General features: G+C 42.9%; 1 protein-coding gene across 1 annotated transcript in view; it reads left to right on the plus strand.

Moving 5' to 3' along the window:
* Positions 1-21,289, plus strand: part of KCNK2 (potassium two pore domain channel subfamily K member 2) — a 164,327-nt gene that overhangs the window by 102,296 nt on the left and 40,742 nt on the right. The window contains exon 5 of the mRNA XM_040427599.1: positions 20,491-20,677. Coding sequence (XP_040283533.1) covers positions 20,491-20,677 — 187 coding nt within the window. The remainder of the gene's footprint in view (positions 1-20,490; positions 20,678-21,289) is intronic.

Here is a 21,289-nt window from a genome sequence, read left to right on the forward strand (position 1 = left end):
TTACCGTCTCCAGCGCTGTATGCTAATTACTACTATCAGGACACCAGGGAGGAGACATCAGCTTCTCTCCCTGGGCGTTCCTTCTCCCTGGCTGTAGCGCTGTCCAATCACTGCACAGAGCGTCACAGCCAGGGAGAAAAAAAACCTCACCTTTTCCCTGGCTGTGACTCTCTGCGCTGCCATTGGACAGCGCTACAGCCAGGGAGAAGGAACGCCCAGGGAGAGAAGCTGATGTCTCCTCCCTGGTGTTCCGATAGTAGTAATTAGCATACAGTGCGGGAGACGGTAATGGGGGCCACAGCGGACGAACGGAGCGGCACATAGATATAATAGTAAGTGGAGGGAGATCCCTGGGTGCCGCTCTCCATGTCTTGCTACTTAGTTAATAAAGTATGGACCCATAAAAGGTCCTCTTACAGATACAGGAGGCGGCACCAGAGGGGTTAAATGTCGCTGATCGCAGCTCCCTCTCAGAGGTTGGGTGCCGGCTATGTGATTCTGCCGCAGTCACCTCCTGTATCTGTATTAAAGGTTAATTATCATTGGTGGCGCAGTGCACCCCCCCCCCAGTATTAAAAACATTGGTGGCGCAGTGCACCCCCCCAGTATTAAAATCATTGGTGGCAGTGGCCATAGGGTGCCCTCTTCCCTCCTCCTCATTGGTGGCAGTGGCAGCTTCTGATCGGAGCCCCGGCAGTGTAATCCTGGGGCTCCGATCGGTTACCATGGAAGCCAGGACACTACTGAAGCCCTCCATGGTAATCTCCCTGCTGCTGTGTGTACTATGCACAGGGTAGCAGGGACAGTGTAAAGTCCTATTCACTCTAATAGAGCTCTATTAGGGTGAATAGGACAAGGGATGAAAATATCCCAGGTTCTAGCCCCTAAGGGGGGAAATAGTTATTAAATAAAATGTAAAAAAAAGAAAAAAAGTAAAAAAAAACAACCAAAATATTAGGTATAAATCGCCCCCTTTCCCAATTTTACATATAAAATATATAAACAATAAATAAATAAACATATTACATATCGCTACGTCTGAAAAGTCCAAACTATTAAAATATCAAAAATATTTCCTATGTGGTGAGCGCCGTAACAAAAGGTTGGGGGCCACTGGTCTATATGATTTGTACATGCTAGGATACAGCTCTGCTCCAGCACACAGACCTGCCCTGAGCATGCTGATATCAAGGGGAGTGCGCAGAGTACTGGTATGTTACAAAATCAGTGCTCCAATGATTCAGCCCTGCCTCCTGGTGCTCCAATTTGCTCATTTTTATATGAATAAAAACGCAGATATCTCTTCTATTTAACCTACAGGCAAAAGCAAGGTATTGTTTTAATTGGTATGATCAACCCTACCAGTACGCCTGGTTTGTTATTGTTGTTCATGTAGATTTGCATCCAAAACATAAAACTGCTAATATTCAGATGTAGAAGTGGCATCTGTACATATGGCATGCAATGCATCACATGGTAGAATACCATTGTAATATACGGTACTAAACGTACAAAATGCAGTTGCTACATCTGTATCCGTAAATTAGAAGTTTGGTAATTAGTCTGTTTAACATCATGCTTGCCAACTCTTCTGGATTGGAGACTCAAAGAAAAATGGGAGATTTCATGGACTTCAGAAAGAAAAAGAAACATTCCCAGGTGCCACAACATTTTAAAATTATGCTCACCTCTCCTACAGTAGTTTCTGCACCTCTCTTCAGTCCCAGACCCAACCTCAAGCACAGGGGTGTAGCTAAAGGCTCATGGGCCCTGGTGCAAGAGTGTAGCTTAAGCCCCCCTTCCCTTTGTGGCCAGGAGCCGAGAAGCACGTAGCCTTCGTACTGCCTGAGAAAAAATGTAAACGGCACCCACCCTCCATGCCAAATTATTGATATAAAACCGGTGTCTTCTTATGTGGCACAAGGGTCTTTGGGCCCCTCAGACTCCTGGGCCCGGTAGCGACTGCTACCTCGGCACCCCCTATAGCTACGCCCCTGCTCAAGCAGTGTCCTGACTCCAGGAGTATCTGTACAGCTAGTCTGAGCTCTAGATTAAAGACTGGGCTCCGCATAAATAGAGATCTTGTCTGGGGTCTGCTTATATAGGTGGTCCCCTCTGGGTTTATATGAAGGCAGGGGGGTATCATCTTGGGTCTGTGTAATGAGGAGTCCGGTGTGAGGTCTCTATTTTATATATGAGCCCTTCTGTATTGATTTTTTCTGTGATCTGATTTAGTATAGGTGTCCAGTTTGGGGTCTTTATAAAGGGGGGACTACTTTTTGACCTCTGTATGATGTACACCGATGAGCAAAAGGGTAACAATGTTTTGAGATTTTTGACTTTCAGGCTCCATATCTCACCATCAGTTTATAGACAATCATCTTGGCTATCTCATACATAAATTGGACTTGCAACTATTTAGCATATGATTAGTTATGCAGATTATTGTCATGTAACTGCATTGTTACTGTTTTGCTCCTGGTGGTGGAACAATCTTTTTCTTCTTGAATACTACAAATTACAACCTGTTCCCACATTCCTAATAGCTCAGTGTGTTATTAGGTTGATTCCCAAGCGAAAGGCCCCTGGTTCGAATCCAGGAGCAGCCATGAAGATTTCCCAAGAAAAGAGAAACATCATCATCACTATCATCATCGATAGTGGTATCTTGGCCAAGTAAATTGACAAACTGCATCATGACAGCTTGAAGAATACGAAATGAAGTCCATCCATTCCAAAGCCAAGAGGTGAACGTCCAGGCAAAATATCGGGTATGAAAAGTACGATATAGTGTTCCAGCAGGACAGCGACCCGAAGCATAGATCGAGATTGGTAAAGAAATGGTTCAATGACAATGAAGTAGAGGTGCTAGATTATCCCCCACAGTCCCCAGACCTCAACCCAATTAAGTCAACCGGTATGCACCAACATTGGGAACGTGTAGAAGAGACCTGAGAACAGATTGTGGTCGAGACAAGCTTGAATCTAATTGAGAGCATGCCCAGAAGGACTCAGGCAGTGCTGAAAGCCAAAGGTGGATTTAAAAAATACTACCAAAATTATAAAAATAAACATTTATAAATAAAAACAGTAACAATGCAGTTACATGACAAGAATCTGCATAACTAATCATATGCTAAATAGTTGCAAGTCCAATTTATGTATGAGATAGCCAAGATGATTGTCTATAAATTGATTGTAGTCTCACGTTCGAAGCTGTAGTAGATATGGAGGCTGAAAGTCAAAAGTTCAAAATATTGTTACCCTTTTGCTCGTCAGTGTATTGGCATTTCTTTAGTAGGTCTACTGTACATTTTAGGGGTATTTAGGGTTTCTGTATTTATTTTGGTGGGTTTATTCTGTTCCTAAGGTGGTCTTTTTGTGTTGTCTGTCTTTGTGTAGATGTCTGGTCTGGATTCTTGATGAATTTTGCAGTGTGATGAAGGGGTTCTATTTATTGTCATTTAAAGTCTGTAAATTGGGGGCGTGTCTGACCTAAATGGGCAGGTCATAAGGCCAAAATTTTGCAGGGCACCCAAAGTGTGCCGCTTTGTATGCCACTTTTGAAAATCTACCTAATGTCCCTTCTCAAAAATTGGCTTACTGAAATATTGGCATTTTTCTAAATTGTTATGGAGATTCTGAATTCCAAATCCTAATGCACCCAAAATATCTTCAAATTTTTTTTTCCTAAAGGGGTTAACCTTGAAAAGATATTTATGACTTATCCTCAGGGTAGGTCATCAGTATCACATATGCGGGGGTGCGACACCCTGGACCTCCTCTGATCAGCTGTTACAACAGACCTTGAGCACCACAGCCTCTTTCTAGGCCAGTGCCATCACTGTACATTGGTCACATGGTCGAGTGGCAGCTCAAACCCATTCAAGTCATTGGGGCTGAGCTGCAATAACGAGCACTGCCACTATACGATGTACGACAATGTCCTTGTAAAGCTGCCAGGAGCCTGCTGTTCTGCCCAGCAGGGTTAGGGAAAATAATTCCAGATCACGTCTGCCTCAGTTTTGGCATTTCTGTAGTGATTAATGTGGTTATAGCACCATCTAGCGGTGTTAAATTGTATTACACTCTGTTTTTCCTGTTATAAAGACTACTGCATTGTGGGTGGTGCAAAGCATTGTGCGAAAGAGAAGCCTTCAGTCTCCAGAACACATCAGCAGAGCTGTCCTTCTGCATATCTCCTTCTTAAACTCCACCATCCTTGTAAATGCATATCTGGTGAGAGATCTACCTTCATTTCAGGGATATTGTGCGATGCAGAGATGTTCAGTCAGTTGTAATTGTTACTCAGGGAAGTTGTTAGTACTGTTAGCTAGCCATGTAATCCTATGTATAGGCAGCCATTTTACCATGTGCCTTCACTGATGACTGTTAATGTTATAGTACATGTTATCTATATGTTATACTTATACATGTTATTTGTGTTCTTGTAGTTTTACCGCACACTTGCACAATCTCTCACTCACGCGCATAGCGCAGAGAGTACAACCTGTTGACCAATAAACAAGTTAGACTACAAAGAACAGTCCTCTTATTTGGAAAGCAGGAATGGTTTATGCTGAATGTCAGACTGCACACTGTGAATGTGTATGAAGAACAGTAAAACAGATGCTAGTCCCCAGCGATAGTGGATCTGACTGTACGGAGCCGCCATCGCACACGCGGTCCTGTGTACAAGATTGCAACGACTGCCATACAGTCACAAGAAGTGAGGGTGTAGCCCCCAGCAAGTTCAGCACGATCTAGACCATGCTGAAGTCAGTTTCTACATAGACTGAGTCTGCACAGAGACATTAAGCAGCCAGCAAAAGGCACACAACGTCCGCTAGCCAGGCATCATCATACAGGACCAGGTCATGAGCAAGCTGCTCTAGTAAGTCCTCAATAAAAGAAAAGGCTGCTCTCGCCCATGCAGAAGCTGAGGCTGCAAAAGTAAGGTCTTCCTTTGCTGCAACTAAAGAAAGAGCATGCCTGCAAGCGTCAAAGGAAAAAGAGAGAGCACCACTGGAAGAAGAGACAGCACACCTGCAAGCATCAAAGAAAAAAGAGAGTGCATGCCTGCAAGCGTCACTGGAAGAGGGGGCAGCATGCCTGCAAGCGTCACAGAGATAGAAGCGTCAGCCGAGGTGGCCAAAGCAGAGTTCCTAGAAGCCTTGGAGTTCCCTGAATACAAGAAACACAGCCAAGTACTTGGGCCAGACCTAGATCAACAAGATCCAGCACAGCACGTCTCAGAATATGTCCATCAGCATCGCAAGACAGATGACAACTATGATCCAGTATATCAGCCAGCCTATACAGAGTGTCAAAAATCCTACTTTGAACCGCAGTACTCAAGCAGGACGGTATGCGACAAAGCGATGCTGACCACAACTACCGCCCTACAGAATAGAAGCTACAACCTTCGCTTCGACTTAAAGGGACAACTTTCGCATCAGAACGATATTATGCAGACTTCTCTAAGCCAGAAACCTCTAAATTGTATGGAGCATAACACCACACGTGCAGCATAACAACAGCACACCGGGTAGTATTGGTGCTAACCAGACCGCCATGGACTTCGCTAAGTTCTTTGCTAGAGTTGGTTACCAAAGGACTTATAAAGTTCACATAGAAACATAGAAACATAGAATGTGTCGGCAGATAAGAACCATTTGGCCCATCTAGTCTGCCCAATATATCTGAATCCTATTAATAGTCCCTGGCCCTATCTTATATGAAGGATAGCCTTATGCCTATCCCATGCATGCTTAAACTCCTTCACTGTATTTGCAGCTACCACTTCTGCAGGAAGGCTATTCCATGCATCCACTACTCTCTCAGTAAAGTAATACTTCCTTATATTACTTTTAAACCTATGCCCCTCTAATTTAAAACTGTGTCCTCTTGTGGTAGTTTTTCTTCTTTTAAATATGCTCTCCTCCTTTACCGAGTTGATTCCCTTTATGTATTTAAAAGTTTCTATCATATCCCCTCTGTCTCTTCTTTCTTCCAAGCTATACATATTAAGGTCCTTTAACCTTTCCTGGTAAGTTTTATCCTGCAATCCATGTACTAGTTTAGTAGCTCTTCTCTGATCGCCCCGAGAACTACAGGGCATGGCGAGCGTCCTTCCAAAACGCCATAAGAGACTTCGATCTTTACTGTAGTGAGGAGTTAGATCTCTTGGTAAAGTGGCTTTGAAATGAGTCTGCTGAACATGCATGGAATAGCCTTTCTGCAGAAGTGGTAGCTGCAAATACAGTAAAGGAGTTCAAGCATGCATCGGATAGGCATAAGGCTATCCTTAATATAAGATAGGGACAAGGGATATTCATAGTATTCAGTATATTGGGCAGACTAGATGGGCCAAATGGTTCTTATCTGCCGACACATTTCTATGTTTCTATGCCAAAAGAATCCGAGACATTAACATAAACTATCCGGGCAAAAGCATAAAGATGGTGTAGGAAAGACTTGATAAGTGTTATGGGTCAATAGAAGCTATAGAAAATGCTTTATATAAGAGAATTGATAATTTTCTCAGTGACTTGTTAATAGAGGTACAGGTTGCTCAGGCAGAAGGAGATCTGCTGGGGCTAGCATTCCTGGACACCACCAGAGGTGTAAATCCAATGGTCCAAAAACTCCCTTATAATCTACAAGAGAAGTGGATCACGCATGGTTCCCGTTATAAACAGGTTTACAATGTACCATTCCCCCCCTTTTTGGTGATTGTAGACTTTGTCGCTGAACAGGCAAGGATCAGAAATGATACCAGTTTTGACTTTACATTGTCATGTCCCACTACCCCTGGTGTCAAACCTCATAAAACACCAGTGGCAGTCCACAAAACTAACGTTGCCTCCACAGGTTCTCCTTACAGGCCATTTAAGTCTTCTCAAGAAGAGAACAAACTCAAAGATCTTACCAAAGAATGCCCCCTGCACAAGAAACCACATCCTCTACTAAAATGCAGCGCCTTTAGGGTGAAGTCTTTAGAGGACCGCAAAGAATTCCTCAAAGAAAACATCTGCTTCAGGTGCTGCACTACAACATCGCACTTCGCCAGGAACTGTAAGGTCAGTGTGACATGCACAGAATGCAGTAGCACAGAACACAACACAGCTTTACACCCTGGATTACCTTTGCAGGTATCATCCCAAGCAGAGGAGCATGACGGAAAGCAGATAGACACTGACATAGACACCGCAGTAGTCACTTCTCACTGTACAGAGATCTGTAAAGGACTTGCAGGAGGGAAGTCCTGCTCAAAAATCTTCCTTGGCAGAGTTTATCCTGTCGGCCACCGACATAAGGTGATATGCAATCTTGGATGATCAAAGCAACACGTCTTCAGCTAAATCCACCCTCTTCGACACCTTCAACATCGTAGGGCCCAGTTCTCCCTACTCCTTAAGGACATGTGCAGGTACCGTTGAGACGGGTGTGAAGAAGGCAACTGGGTACAATCTAGAGTCCATGGATGGTCAGACCTGCTTGTCCCTGCCAACCATATTGAAGTGCAATCACATCCCTGACAACCGGTCTGAGATACCTACACCAGAGCACCAGAGGTGGCAGGATGCCACCCTCATCGGAGGTGTATAGCTCACCTGGTACCAGAACTGGATCCAGAAGCCCCCATAGTCTTACTCCTTGGAAGAGACATACTATGAGTTCATAAGGCTAGAGAACAGATTAACGGTCCCCAAAATGCTCCATACGCCCAGAGACTTGACCTAGGATGGGTCATCATAGGAGACGTCTGTCTAGGAGGAGCACACAAGCCGACCTCAGTCAACAGTATGCTCACCAACACACTTGAGAATGGACGTCCTTCCTTATTCCAGCCATGTTAGAGCAGTTTCCTGATAAAAGAATTGTCACACAGCTCCTGTGTCTTGTCCTTTCACAGATCCCTCCTGTGAAGACCACGCCTGCGATGGTGAGCAAGATCACTTAGGGTGCACAGTCTTTCACAGGACCAGAGAAGACAACAGGGTCGCAATGTCCATAGAAGACAGGCTGTTCTTGGAGATCATGGAGACAGCAGACTTCTGGAGGTACTTCTACGCTTCCGCAGAGATTCTGTAGCATTTATGGCCGACATACAACAGATGTTCCACTGCTTCCTCATCAAGGAAGAACACAGAAACTACTTGAGGTTCTTTTGGTACCGCAAAAACGACCCCAATGAAGACATTGTAGAGTACCGAATGAGAGTGCACATCTTCGGAAACAGTCCTTCCCCTGCAGTCGCTATCTATGGTCTCAGGCATTCAGCCTGAGAGGGTGAAACAAAGTATAGGTCAGATGTCAGATCCTTTGTGGAAAAAGATTTCTATGTGGACTGTTTGAAATCCACACCCACGAACGAGACCGCAATCAGTCTCCTGAAAAGGGATCAAGAAATGCTCGCTCTATCTAATCTGAGGTTGCACAAAATCGCCTCCAACAGCCGTGAGTTAATGGAGGCCTTCTCACCCCAAAACCATTCAAATGATCTAAAGGACTTGGATCTTAGCACCGACTGCCTTCCCATGCAGCGGAGCCTCGGTTTGCTCTGGGATTTAAAGGCAGACACATTCACCTTCCAAATCAGCAAGGAAGTAAAGCCCTTCACACGCAGAGGAGTCCTGTCCACCATAAACAGCTTATATGGTCCTCAGGGATTTGTAGTGCCTGTTACTATCCAAGGCAAAATGATGTTAAGAGACTTCACCACAGAGACATCTGATTGGGATGATCCGCTTCCTGCTGAGAAAAATTACCTGTGGACAGGTTGGAAGAAGTCTCTCGAGCTTTGACCCGCCTTCACAAGACACAACCTTATGCTTCTGTGCCATCAACTGAAGTCAAGATGCAAAAACTATATATCTTCTGCGATGCTTCAGTTAAGGCAATTGCTGCCATAGCATACCTAAAGACCATTGATGTCAAAGAACAATGCTATATAGGATTTGTCATGAGTCGGACCACTCCGCGAACACTCCGCGAACACACGATTCCCAGACTGGAGCTTTGCGCTGCTGTGCTTGCAGTGGAGTTGGCTGAGCTTATAATAACAGGAATGAACCTGGAAATTGAGGAAGTCGAGTTTTAAACGGACAGCAAGGTAGTCCTAGGATATATTTGCAACGAAACCAGACGTCTACATCTGCAATCGGGTGCTAAGGATCAGGAGATCCATTTGTCCTAAACAGTGGCATATGTGCCTACACAGCATAATCCTGCGGACCACGCGACTATATCCATCGCACCAAGCCACTTTAAGGACACAACATGGTTTATGGGTCCTGCATTTCTGTACCATTCAACGTCTTGCAGCATCGGATCCGACACATTCGAATTGGTAGACCCAGATGCAGATGAAGAAATCCGACCTGAAGTGTCTGTTCTACATACCGTGACTTTGGACCACCAACTCAAATCCCATCGTTCTCCACCTGGATGTCACTCGTTGGTGCTATTGCCTGTCTAGTTCATATAGCTCAATCTTACAAGTCGACATTACCTGTGAGGCAGAAGCCCTGTAAAAGTTGGCATCACTGCAAACACGCCCTTACCGATGCTAATTTAGAAAAGGCCAAAAACATATTTCGCACTATACAACATGAATGTTATGCTAAGGAAATTGACTACCTAAGCAAAGGTCAAACAGTCTCCAAGGATAACGCTTTGAAAAAGCTTGATCCCATCTTTGACCAAAATCGGTTGATAAGAATAGGAGGCTGTCTTCAAGAAGCCAAAGTGGAATTCGTGAAGAAACATCCTGTAATAATTCCCTGACATCATCACGTCACGACCTTGCTTGTGCGACATAACCACGTTCAAGTGAAACACTAGGGTCGATTGTTTACCGAAGGGAATCTACGAGCTGCCGGATTATGGATAGTTGGAGCAAAGAGGTGTGTGAGCAAGCTCATCTTCAACTGTGTTAAGCTACTTTCACACTTGCGGCAGTGTGATCCGGCAGGCAGTTCTGTCGTCGGAACTGCCTGCCGGATCCGCCGATCTGTATGTGACTGAAAGCATTTGTGAGACAGATCCGGATGCGGATCCGTCTTACAAATGCATTGCAAGAGCGGATCCGTCTCTCCGCTTGTCTTGTATCTTTTTTCACATTTTTACCAGTCTGCGCATGTGCAGGCCGGAAGGACGGATCCGGCATTCCGGTATTTTGAATGCCGATCCAGCACTAATACATTCCTATGGGGAAAAATGCCAGCATTCAGGCAAGTCTTCAGTTTTTTTTCGCCGGAGATAAAACCGTAGCATGCTACGATTTTCTCTTTTGCCTGATCAGTCAAAACGACTGAACTGAAGACATCCTGATGCATCCTGAACGGATTGCTCTCCATTCAGAATGCATAGGAATATGCCTGATCAGTTCTTTTCCGGTATAGAGCCCCTGTGATGGAACTCTATGCCGGAAAAGAAAAATGCTAGTGTGAAAGTACCCTTACCTGTCGCAAACTTCGTGGCATCTTCCAGAACCCAAAGATGGCCAGTCTCCCAACTGAGAGACTCAGTACAGATCCTCCTTTCACCAACGTTGGTCTGGATGTATTCGGTCAGTGGCTACACGGCACACTAGAGGTATTCACGCCAGTGCAAAGCACTGGGCGGTCATGTTTACTTGTATGTCCAGCAGAGCTTTCCATATGGAAGTGATCGAATCCATGGACATAAATGCACTTTGACGGTTTATTGTCATTAGATGGCCCGTGAAGCATATTCGTTCGGACAGGGGCACAAATTTTGTTGGAGCAGTAAAAGAACTTCAAATTCCTTCCAACTTGGACACTGCCAACGTGGAAAGATACTTAAATGAGCAAGGATGCACCTGGACCTTTTTAATCCGTCTCATTCTTCTCACATGGGCAGCGTCTGGGAAAGGATAATAGTGTAGCTGGCCAGCTAAGACCTGTCCTAGGTTGCTAATGTAGCTTGTGTGTTTATACAGCTAGACCTGCCAATAACAGTTCCTATGCTTGTTTGTTAAAGACTAAAGCAGAGTTATTTACAGTGACTTCATGTTTGGATGTCATGTAATAGTTATATTTTGTGTTCACAGAAGCAGGAAAAGATAATATGCCTTTAAGATTCATTATATGAATGTGAGGTAAGCTCAATGATACAGCAGAAACAACAGAAAGCATAGAGTTAAACTGTTGTTGCTGGGCAGGAGTCTTGACCAATCACAGCCACCCTCACATACAGCCTGTGTGGGAAATTCCCCTAGTAGGAGCTGCTAGAATCATTACACCAGAGGAGAGGAGCTGAACAACATTCACTCCACTAAGAGCTGTGTTTTATGGAAGCAGAGAGGCCAAAATAGGTATTTTAAACTGTTATATAATGTTCCTATTGTTGATGTAATGATTAGAACTGTATACTGAACCAGTTATATGTGTGTTTACTTACAGTTCCACCAATTGCAAACAAACAAATTCAAATTCCATATTGCAATCCAAATTGCTTACAACTATACCAGATCATACTCAACCAATCTGCAAATAGTTACTGCTCACTGCATACTGCAAATTGCGACCAAATTCAGCAAGTAGAACTATTAGTTAGACCTCAGATATACCACTCAGAGAGATCATAAAGTGCTTAAATAACTTAAAGTGAGAGTACAGATACTCAAGAGAGAAATGCATCCACCATTTTATGTTGAATGACAAGATTGAACAGTTGAACCACCATCTTATGCATACCGCCATTTTATCAATATTTATGCAACACGTGTTTTGTACATGGACTATCTGCTGTGGAGGCGGCAGTATTAACTGAAGAAAAGTTGAAGTTAATAAATAAGTTATTTCAAGCATTTGGTGTGCTCTTTAAACCTACTGTTTCCATAGAACGGCACTAGAGGAATTACAGAGTAACAAACAGTCTGGTTAGACTAAAGGTCAGAGACATCAGAATTCTTGTAATGCCACAGCGCAAAAGTCACTTCATAGCGCTGCGCCTGCCACAGTGGAACTATTTCCCTCAGAGGGCGAAGCGATAGTGCTCCTCAACTTGCACAGAAAAGAGCGCATTAGAGCAGCGGAGCGCCAGCATATAATTCCGCGCAGCAACTGTTCCCTGAGTGAGCAAGCAAAGACACCTTAGCGGAGCTACCATAGAGGCCATAGAACGTGTGCATTAGTCAAACTGCAGCCAACTCTTAAAGTGGCAGAACGGCAAAGGCTAAATAGTCAGAGAAAGAGCGCCAACCCTCCTGCGATCCCTAGAGAGGCCAAAGTCCCTGGGAGGCCAAAGTCCAGACCATCGCAAGTCTGCACCGACCATCGCAAGTCTGCACCGACCATCGCAAGTCTGCACCGACCATCTCAAGTCTGCACAGACCATCACAAGTCATCGCAGACCATCACAAGTCAGCGCAGAGAATCGCATCATCAAGAAAAAACATGTCTCCTTTAAGACTGACATTTGTTCCTGCTTTTCAGAATAAGGTCAGAGCTTTCCTTTTATTGCTTATCATTGCACATAGGTTTTGGCATAGACAGACATTTTTTGTGTTCAGGAATAAAAGACTTTAAAGTAAAACAAAGGACAGTTTGTTGTATACGGACTCTAAAGTATTTAAAGTGAAAGTCATTTATTGACTGCATCTATTGCTATTGCATTTAAAGTGAAAGCCATTTATTTATGCATTTATTGATATTGCATTTTTAGTGAAAGGTCATTTAATATTCGTATTTATTGTTATAGTATTTAAAGTAAAATGTCTGAGCCTAGTATTACCATGCCACTGTTCGAGGCTACAAAGATAGATAGGGTAGAAGATGAAGAGCAAGAGAACCTGTCTGAGTTAGAAGAGTCTAATGCAGCACTAGTCCTGCCTCAAACAAATCTAGCCCAAGCAGATGAACTAAGACGTTCATCATGTGCCAGGAAACCAACCTCAAAGATGCTGGAAAATTTGGAGCAAAAAGCAGCATTAAAAGAGAAAAAAGTTCTGGAAATCATACATTAAAGACATTCATAGACAGCTAAAGCATGAAAGTATAAAAAGGAACTTGAGTGATATGGTAGAGATGGTAGAAGAATCTGAATCAGAGCTTATGGCAGCATATGTCAACCTGCGGTCATTTAAGACACCTTCCCAGGATATTGTAAGGAACATGGACACATGTACTGCGGTCACTAAAGATTTGGTAAAGCTCATGAGAGAACTATCATCTGCAGAAAACTATCATGAAGTTAAAGCAAGAAGTAGAACGAATGAGCTTTTTATGAGAGACTATGCTAGGTCCTTAGGTGGTACCACAATCTCAAGTGTGACTTCCTTCGCTAGGCTGAAGTGCCACCCACATATCAGAGTCCTCAAGTACTTCAGCTAAAAGAAAGGAATTGGTTGAACAACTTGCTGTCAAGAGAGCAGAAATTGAGATGGAAGTTGCCATCGAGGCACAGCGCCATCAAATGGAGGCACAGCGCCATTTGATCATAGAAGCCAGACTCAGAGTACATGAAGAGGATATGAATCAGAGTAGTCTTAGTTAAAATCTGTACTAAGTAAAAAAGCAGACTCCTACTTTCCTACATACGCCCAGGAGAATGGAAGGAAATCTCCAGCATGTAGTGAGGAAATAAGTCATTATCCTTCCATCCCTGCTCAAAAAGACAAAGAGAGACCTAGTCCAGTGTTCGGAAAAAGATGAAGAAAGGGACTCACCTAATTCAGAACTAAGTGAGAAAATAGAACCGGGTGAGTCTATCCCTAGATGTCACTGCAACGGTCAAGAAAATGTTACAACTATTGTCCCAGCAAGACAACAGAGAATAGTCCTCGCTAGACTTCCCGTTCTGGAACCCACTGTATTTTCAGGAGACGTACTGAAGTTCATAGAGTGGAAGGCAAGCTTTGAAATGATCATTGAGCATCATTGCTTCAGTCCAGTTGACAAGTTATTCTACCTTCAGAGATATGTTGGCGTGGAAGCAAAGGAAGTTCTTGAAGGTAACTTCTATAGAAAAGACAAAGAAGCCTACAAGCAAGCTTGGGAAAAATTGAATGAAAGATATGGTCATCCTTTCTTAGTACAAAGAACCTTTAGAGATAAACTGAATAACTAGCCTAAAATAGGTCCTAAAGAACACTTTAGACTCCAAAAGTATGGTGACTTCCTGCAAGCATGCAGCAATGCCATCCCACATGTTCAAGGACTGGAAGTACTGAGCGACTATCTAGAAAACCACAGGATGCTAACTAAGCTACCTGAAGAAGTGGATTCTAGATGGAATCGCTATGTGACTAAACAGTTAGATCTAGGTAAAAACTTCCCAGGTTTTAAAGTGTTCTCTGAGTTTGTCAATGAGGAAGCACGGATAGCATGTAATCCAGTAACATCAACTTACATCTTAAAATCCTTAGAAGAAAGGTCTGCAAGAGAGATAAGACGTGCAAGAGCAACTAGCTTTGCAACCAACACAGCAGCTAAAGGTCCAGATACCTACAAGAGCAAGTTCAAAGTCACTACTGGGATCAGTAGAGAGACAGAACCGACAAATCTTCAGACTACCTTCAAGTGTATGTTCTGTGAAGAGAACCACTCCATACACCAGTGCCAACCATTGAAGAAGCCCCCAGATGAAAAGAAAAGGTTTGTACTTGAGAACCAACTGTGTTTGGTTGTCTAAGAAAAGGCCATGTTACTAAGGAGTGTAAGAAAAATGCCACATGCAGCGTTTGCAAAGGTTGCCATCCTACACCACTACATGAAGAACATCCAAAGAAAGATAAATCCTCAATACCTAAAGATACTGAGGAATAAAAGAAAGTATCGGTATTCTCTTGCAGAGTAAGGGAAGGAGAAAGCCATGGCACATCAATGGTTGTACCAGTGTGCATTTCAAATCCTAAAAGGAGGAACAAAAAGGTATACGCCTATGCGCTACTGGATGCCCAGAGTGAAGTCACCTTCATTGATCAATAAATCTGCAAGAAATTACAAGTGGCTACAGAACCAGTGAAGCTCAAACTCGTTAGTGAACAGTCAAAGGGTCAAAGGACTGAGAGTTAGAGGACTTCATTCAAACTTCACATTAGATCTACCTCCAGTTTATACAAAAGATGATAAACCTCTAGATCGAGATCGCATACCTACCTGTGAAAGAGCCAATAAATGGGAGAACCTATCTGTCTTATCACATGAAATGTCTCCGCTAAAGGAGTTTGGTGTTGGACTGTTGATAGGTTACGATTGTCCCAAAGCTTTGGTACCACAAAAGGTAATCACAGGAGGAAAGGGTGAACCCTACGCTGTTCAAACTGATCTAGGATGGGGTGGTGTTGGAGGAAAACAGCAGATCGCAAACTCAAGACAGGTCACAGGATTGTGTCATCGAATATCTGTCCAAGAGTTACCAACTGTAAGTCCAGCAAAAGTAATCAAGATCCTTGAATCCGACTTTGCAGACATAAGTTCTAAAAAAAAAGAGTGTATCCCAAGAAGACATAAAGTTTGTAAACACTCTAGAAGAAAGTATTCAGCAGAATCAACAAGGTCATCTTGAAATGCCCTTACCTTTTAGAGAACGACCTCGTCTGCAAATAACAGAAATCTTGCTCTAGTAAGATTGAAATTTTTGAAGAAAAGGATGGGAAAAGATCCCAAACTCAAGAATGATTATTTGAAATTTATGGAAGGCATCCTCGAAGGACATGCAGAAAAAGTTAATAACCAACCTAAAGAAGAAGTGTGGTACATCCCACATCAAGGTGTTTACCACTCAAAGAAACCAGATAAGATTAGAGTAGTATTTGATTGCTCAGCAATGGTGTTGCATTGAACGATCATCTACTAAAAGGACCAGATCTTACAAACACTCTTCCTGGAGTACTCTGTAGATTCAGAAAGTATCCCGTAGCGGTCATGTCTGATGTTGAAAAGATGTTCCACCAGTTTTATGTGAAGAATGAAGATAGAGACTTCCTGTGGTTCCTATGGTGGGAGGACGGAGATACAGATTCAGAGCCAGCAGAATACAGGATGAAAGTACATTTGTTTGGAGCAGCTTCATCTCCAGGTTGCGCCAATTATGGTATGAAGTACCTGGCCAATCGGAATGAAAGAGAATGCCCATCAGCAGCAAATTTTTTGAAGAAAAACTTTTATGTATATGATGGTCTTATAAGTCTAGAGTCCACATAATCTGCAATCAAACTAGTGAAAGAAAGCCAAGAGTTATGCGTAAGAGGAAACCTGCACCTTGATAAATTTATCTCAAACAACAGAGAGGTACTGGAATCCATCAGTGACTCTGAACGTGCATCAACAATGAAGAATGTAAATCTCAATTATGATCATCTTGCAGTCCAGAACGTACTTGGATTGGGATGGAATGTAGAGAATAGCAAGTTCTTTTTTTGAAGTATCTATTGAAGAGAAAATTGCAACTAGACGCACCATTCTTTCCGCAGTGCCTTCTATATTTGATGCATTGGGATTCTTGGCCCCAGTAATCCTCAGAGCAAAAGAAATACTACCAAAATTATGCAGACAAAAGTTGGGATGGGACGAGCCCATACCTGGAAATTTGAGGCCATGGTGGGAGAGTTGGATAAGAGACTTGCAAAACTTGAGAAAAATTATGGTTATGGTTATGGTCAGTGCTCCTACATCAGAGTGATAGGAGAAGAAAAGATACACTGTGCCCTGGTTATGGGGAAGGCCAGAGTTGCACCTACCAGTATTTAGACAATACCAAGACTTGAACTGACAGCAGCTGTTGTTTCAGCATCAGTAAGCAAGTTTCTGAAAGAAGATTTACCTAGTCAATGGAAATTGGCCAAAGTTCTAGAAGTTCAAAAGGATGAAGACAAACTAGTAAGAAGAGTATTGTTACAAATAGAAGACTCAAAACTTGACAAAAAGGGAAAACGACTCACTACTCCACTCAAGTTGGAACGTCCTATACAGAAGTTAGTTGTTCTACTTGAGAGTGATATAAGACACTTGGAAGTTGAGAAGCTGATAGAAAATTCATCAAATTCATGTTTACGTCCTACCACTAAGAACATAGAATTATAAGTAATTTTGGTGGGTGTGTAGCTGGTCAGCTAAAACCTGTCCTAGGTTGCTAACATAGCTTGTGTGTTTATACAGCTAGACCTTCCAATAACCTTAATACAGTTCCTATGTTTGTGTGTTAAAGACAAAAGCAGAGTTATTTACAGTGACTTTATGTTTGGATGTCATGTAATAGTTATATTTTGTGTTCACAGAAGCAGGAAAAGATAATATGCCTTTAAGATTCATTATATGAATGTGAGGTAAGATCAATGACACAGCAGAAACAACAGGAAGCTTAGAGTTAAACTGTTGTTGCTGGGCAGGAGTCTTGACCAATCACAGCCAGCCTCACACACAGCAAGAGTTTTAACCAATCACAGCCAGCCTCACACACAGCCTGTGTGGGAAATTCCCCTAGTCGGAGCTGCTAGAATCATTACACCAGAGCAGAGGAGCTGAACAGACATTCACTCCACTAAGAGCTGTGTTTTATGGAAGCAGAGAGGCCAAAATAGGTATTTAAAACAGTTATATAATGTTCCTATTGTTAATGTAGTGATTAGAACTGTATACTGAACCAGTTATGTGTGTTTACTTACAGTTCCACCAATTGCAAACAAACAAATTCAAATTCCATATTGCAATCCAAATTGCATACAACTATACCAGATCATACTCAACCAATCTGCAAATAGTTACTGCTAACTGCATACTGCAAATTGCAACCAAATTCAGCAAGTAGAACTATTAGTTAGACCTCAGATATACCTCTCAGAGAGATCATAAAGTGCTTAAATAACTTAAAGTGAGAGTACAGATACTAAATAGAGAAATATATCCACCATTTTATATTGAATTACAAGATTGAACAGTTGAACCATCTTATGCATACCGCCATTTTATGAATCTTTATGCAACACAAAACATGTGTTTTGTATATGGACTATCTGCTGCGGAGGCGCAGTGTTATATGAAGAAAAGTTGAAGTTAATAAAGAAGTTATTTCAAGCATTTGGTGTGCTCTTTAAACCTACTGTTTCCATAGAACGGCACTAGAGGAATTACAGAGTAACAAACAGTCTGGTTAGAATAAAGATCAGAGATATCAGAATTCTTCTGATGCCACAGCGTGAAAGGCACTTCATAGTGCTGCGCCTGCCACAGATAGGGATAGCAAGGAAAATCTTGGATTCAATCTTCTTGCAAGTAGGGAGTACTAGACTCACACATGAAAGTTTGACCACATTCTTGGCGAAAATCTCAGCCATCATGAATGCAAGACCGTTGACTACCCTTTCCAGCGACCCTGAAGATTTGACTATCCTCAATCCTGACATGTTACTCACACAGAAGACCAGCACCCCGAATGCTCCTCTTAGAGAATTTAATGATAAAGACCTCTATAGACGACAATGGAGGCAGGTGCAAAGTCTTTCTAATGCCTTCTGGGACAGGTGGAGGAAGCAGTATATCTCTACCTTACAGTCAAGAAGGAAGTGGCAAACTAACAAGCTGAACATCAGACCTGGGGATGTCGTGCTCATGAAAGACAGCCATCGCATTGGAATGAGTGGCCACTGGTCCTCATCACAACACATTCCCAAGCAAGGATGGGAACGTACGCAAGGCCGAGGTCAAAATTTGGAAGCCTGGCGAGTGTAAACTATTCCACAGGCCAGTGGCGGAGCTTGTTTTGTTGTTTTCACCTAAGAGACCTAGTAGTGGCGTCTGTTGATGCCAGACTGGGAGTGTTCTGCCCAGCAGGGTTAGGCAAATGATTCCAGATCACGTCTGCCTCAGTTTTGGCATTTCTGTAGTGATTAATGTGGTTATAGCACCATCTAGCGGTGTTAAATTGTATTACACTCTGTTTTTCCTGTTATAAAGACTACTGCAATGTGGGTGGTGCAAAGCATTGTGGGAAAGAGAAGCCTTTAGTCTCCAGAACACATCAGCAGAGCTGTCCTTCTGCATATCTCCTTCTCAAACTCCACCATCCTTGTAAAAGCATATCTGGTGAGAGATCTAGCTTCATTTCAGGGATATTGTGTGATGCAGAGATGTTCAGTCAGTTGTAATTGTTGCTCAGGGAAGTTGTTAGTATTTTACCATGTGCCTTCACTGATGACTATTAATGTTATAATACATGCTATCTATACGTTATACTTATACATGTTATTTGTATTCTTATAGTTTTACCAATCAAATACTCCTATTTTGCCACTCAACAATCCTGTTTTATCAATCAATCGCACACTTGTACAATCTCTCACTCATGCGCATCACGCAGAGAGTACAGCCTGTTGACCAATAAACAAGTTAGACTACAAAGAACAGTCCTCTTATTTGGAAGACAGGAATGGTTTTTGCTGAATGTCAGACTGCACACTGTGTGAACATGTATGAAGACAGAACACCTGCATTGTTCACCAGAGCTCCGGTGAGCGCAGCGGTTCCCCTTATTAAACCAGGAATGCTGCATGGTGGGATTGATCCTGCTGATTAAAATAATACCTGTCTTGCGAAAATCGGTTGTGGGGTTCTCAAGAAAAAAGAGTTATATTGTTAATGCAAATTTGAGTTTCAGTGCAACTAGAGGCGTGGCTAGCACTGGAAAGCTGAGGTGCACAGAGGAGCTAGGCCCCTCCCATCAGTATACTGAAGCGCTCAGTTGCATTAAGAATAAAAGGCTTTTTTTCTATGGAATGCCACAGTTGATTTTCAAAAGACAGGTATCATTTTAATCAGCATTATCGACTTTACTTGGTCGGATACCTGGTTTAAAAGGGATGATTCTGCTCATATGTGGCCTTTAAGTGGCTCTCTGGCTTAGAAAACCCATTTTATCTTATTAGGAAATTCTGAGTTCATAGAAGGGACATCCCTGTCCAAGTTCCTTTTCTATTAGACAAACCAGATTTAGTTTATTACAGCTGGAAGATGTGTAATGCTATAAAACGCCTGCAGCACCCCCGCAGGAGAAATGAACATTTGCGACATTTATCAAGCAGAAATACACCTAAATTAGGCGTATTTCTGGCATCTGCACCCCCTGCTCACACCAGGTCTAATAAAGAGGGAGTGGGCAGGGAAGGGGACAGCCCGAAAGGCCCATCTCATTTACCATATACTACGCCTGTTTTAAGCATAGAAAACAGTCTAAATGTAAGACTGCTAGGAAGCTGTCTTGCCTTTAGAAGTGGTGGAGGATCTGCCGAAGTTTTGAAGAGGCCAGCGCCTCAGATGAGAATATCAGGTCCAAAGTGAGATATATTCCTCAATAGTTTTTATTTTGGTGCCTCCAACAAAATCTTGCCGATTAGACAGGGAAGAGTGACCCCATAGGGTGGACACATCTAATCACCTGGCCATAGGTTGTACGTTTCATACGTAGCATTATATAAGTGCCCCCTCTTGTGCTCTAACAGTCTTGTTTTATTTGTTTTCACAGAAGTGGAATGTAAGTCAGACGAAAATTCGGATCATCTCAACCGTCATCTTCATTTTGTTCGGATGTATACTGTTCGTTGCCATCCCAGCAATCATTTTCCAGCACATAGAGAACTGGCATACATTAGACGCCTTCTACTTTGTGGTCATCACTCTAACCACAATTGGCTTTGGAGATTATGTTGCCGGTAAGTTGTTGGTATCACACGAGTCAAGCCTCCTTGAGGAAAGACGTTCCCGTCTCCTTCCTGTAGGGCTGTATCATCTCCATGCTGAGGCAGAGGAACGGCCGTTTGACCAATCTCTACACCGTCCATAGACATTAGTCAACCATATCTATTTTCTTAAATACATGATTTATATGACATGATATCTAAGGTTAGGCCAAACTGCCCAAGTCTTAAAGGGGTTGTCCGAGCTAGAATTACAAAAACAAACAAATTAGACTCGCCATTCTGAACCCCCTCCATTCTAGTGCTGCCTCTCTGATTCTCCACATGTGCTTCTGCCATGAAATTGTTTTTGACTGTGCAGTATGGCGCGGCGCAGGTAATGGGGTCCCTTAAAGGGAAAGTGTTCTTCGTGACGCCAGTTGCATTTTAGCAATGAGGGACAGAGTCTCCCTTTTAGGAGATATGGTGGTACCCAGGATAGGAATGCCAGAGTGGTGTATGGGTGGCCTAATGTCCCTTGGTGGTATGTCACTGTGCTCCTAACCTGGATATCCTGGAACCCCAAGCGTGGACGTCGCTGCAGAAAAAGGGTAGTTGATAAAGGAGATGGAATAAGTTGAGTCCAAA

Source organism: Bufo bufo, chromosome 4 (genome assembly GCF_905171765.1).
Source record: "Bufo bufo chromosome 4, aBufBuf1.1, whole genome shotgun sequence".
Classification (NCBI taxonomy): Eukaryota; Metazoa; Chordata; class Amphibia; order Anura; family Bufonidae; genus Bufo; species Bufo bufo.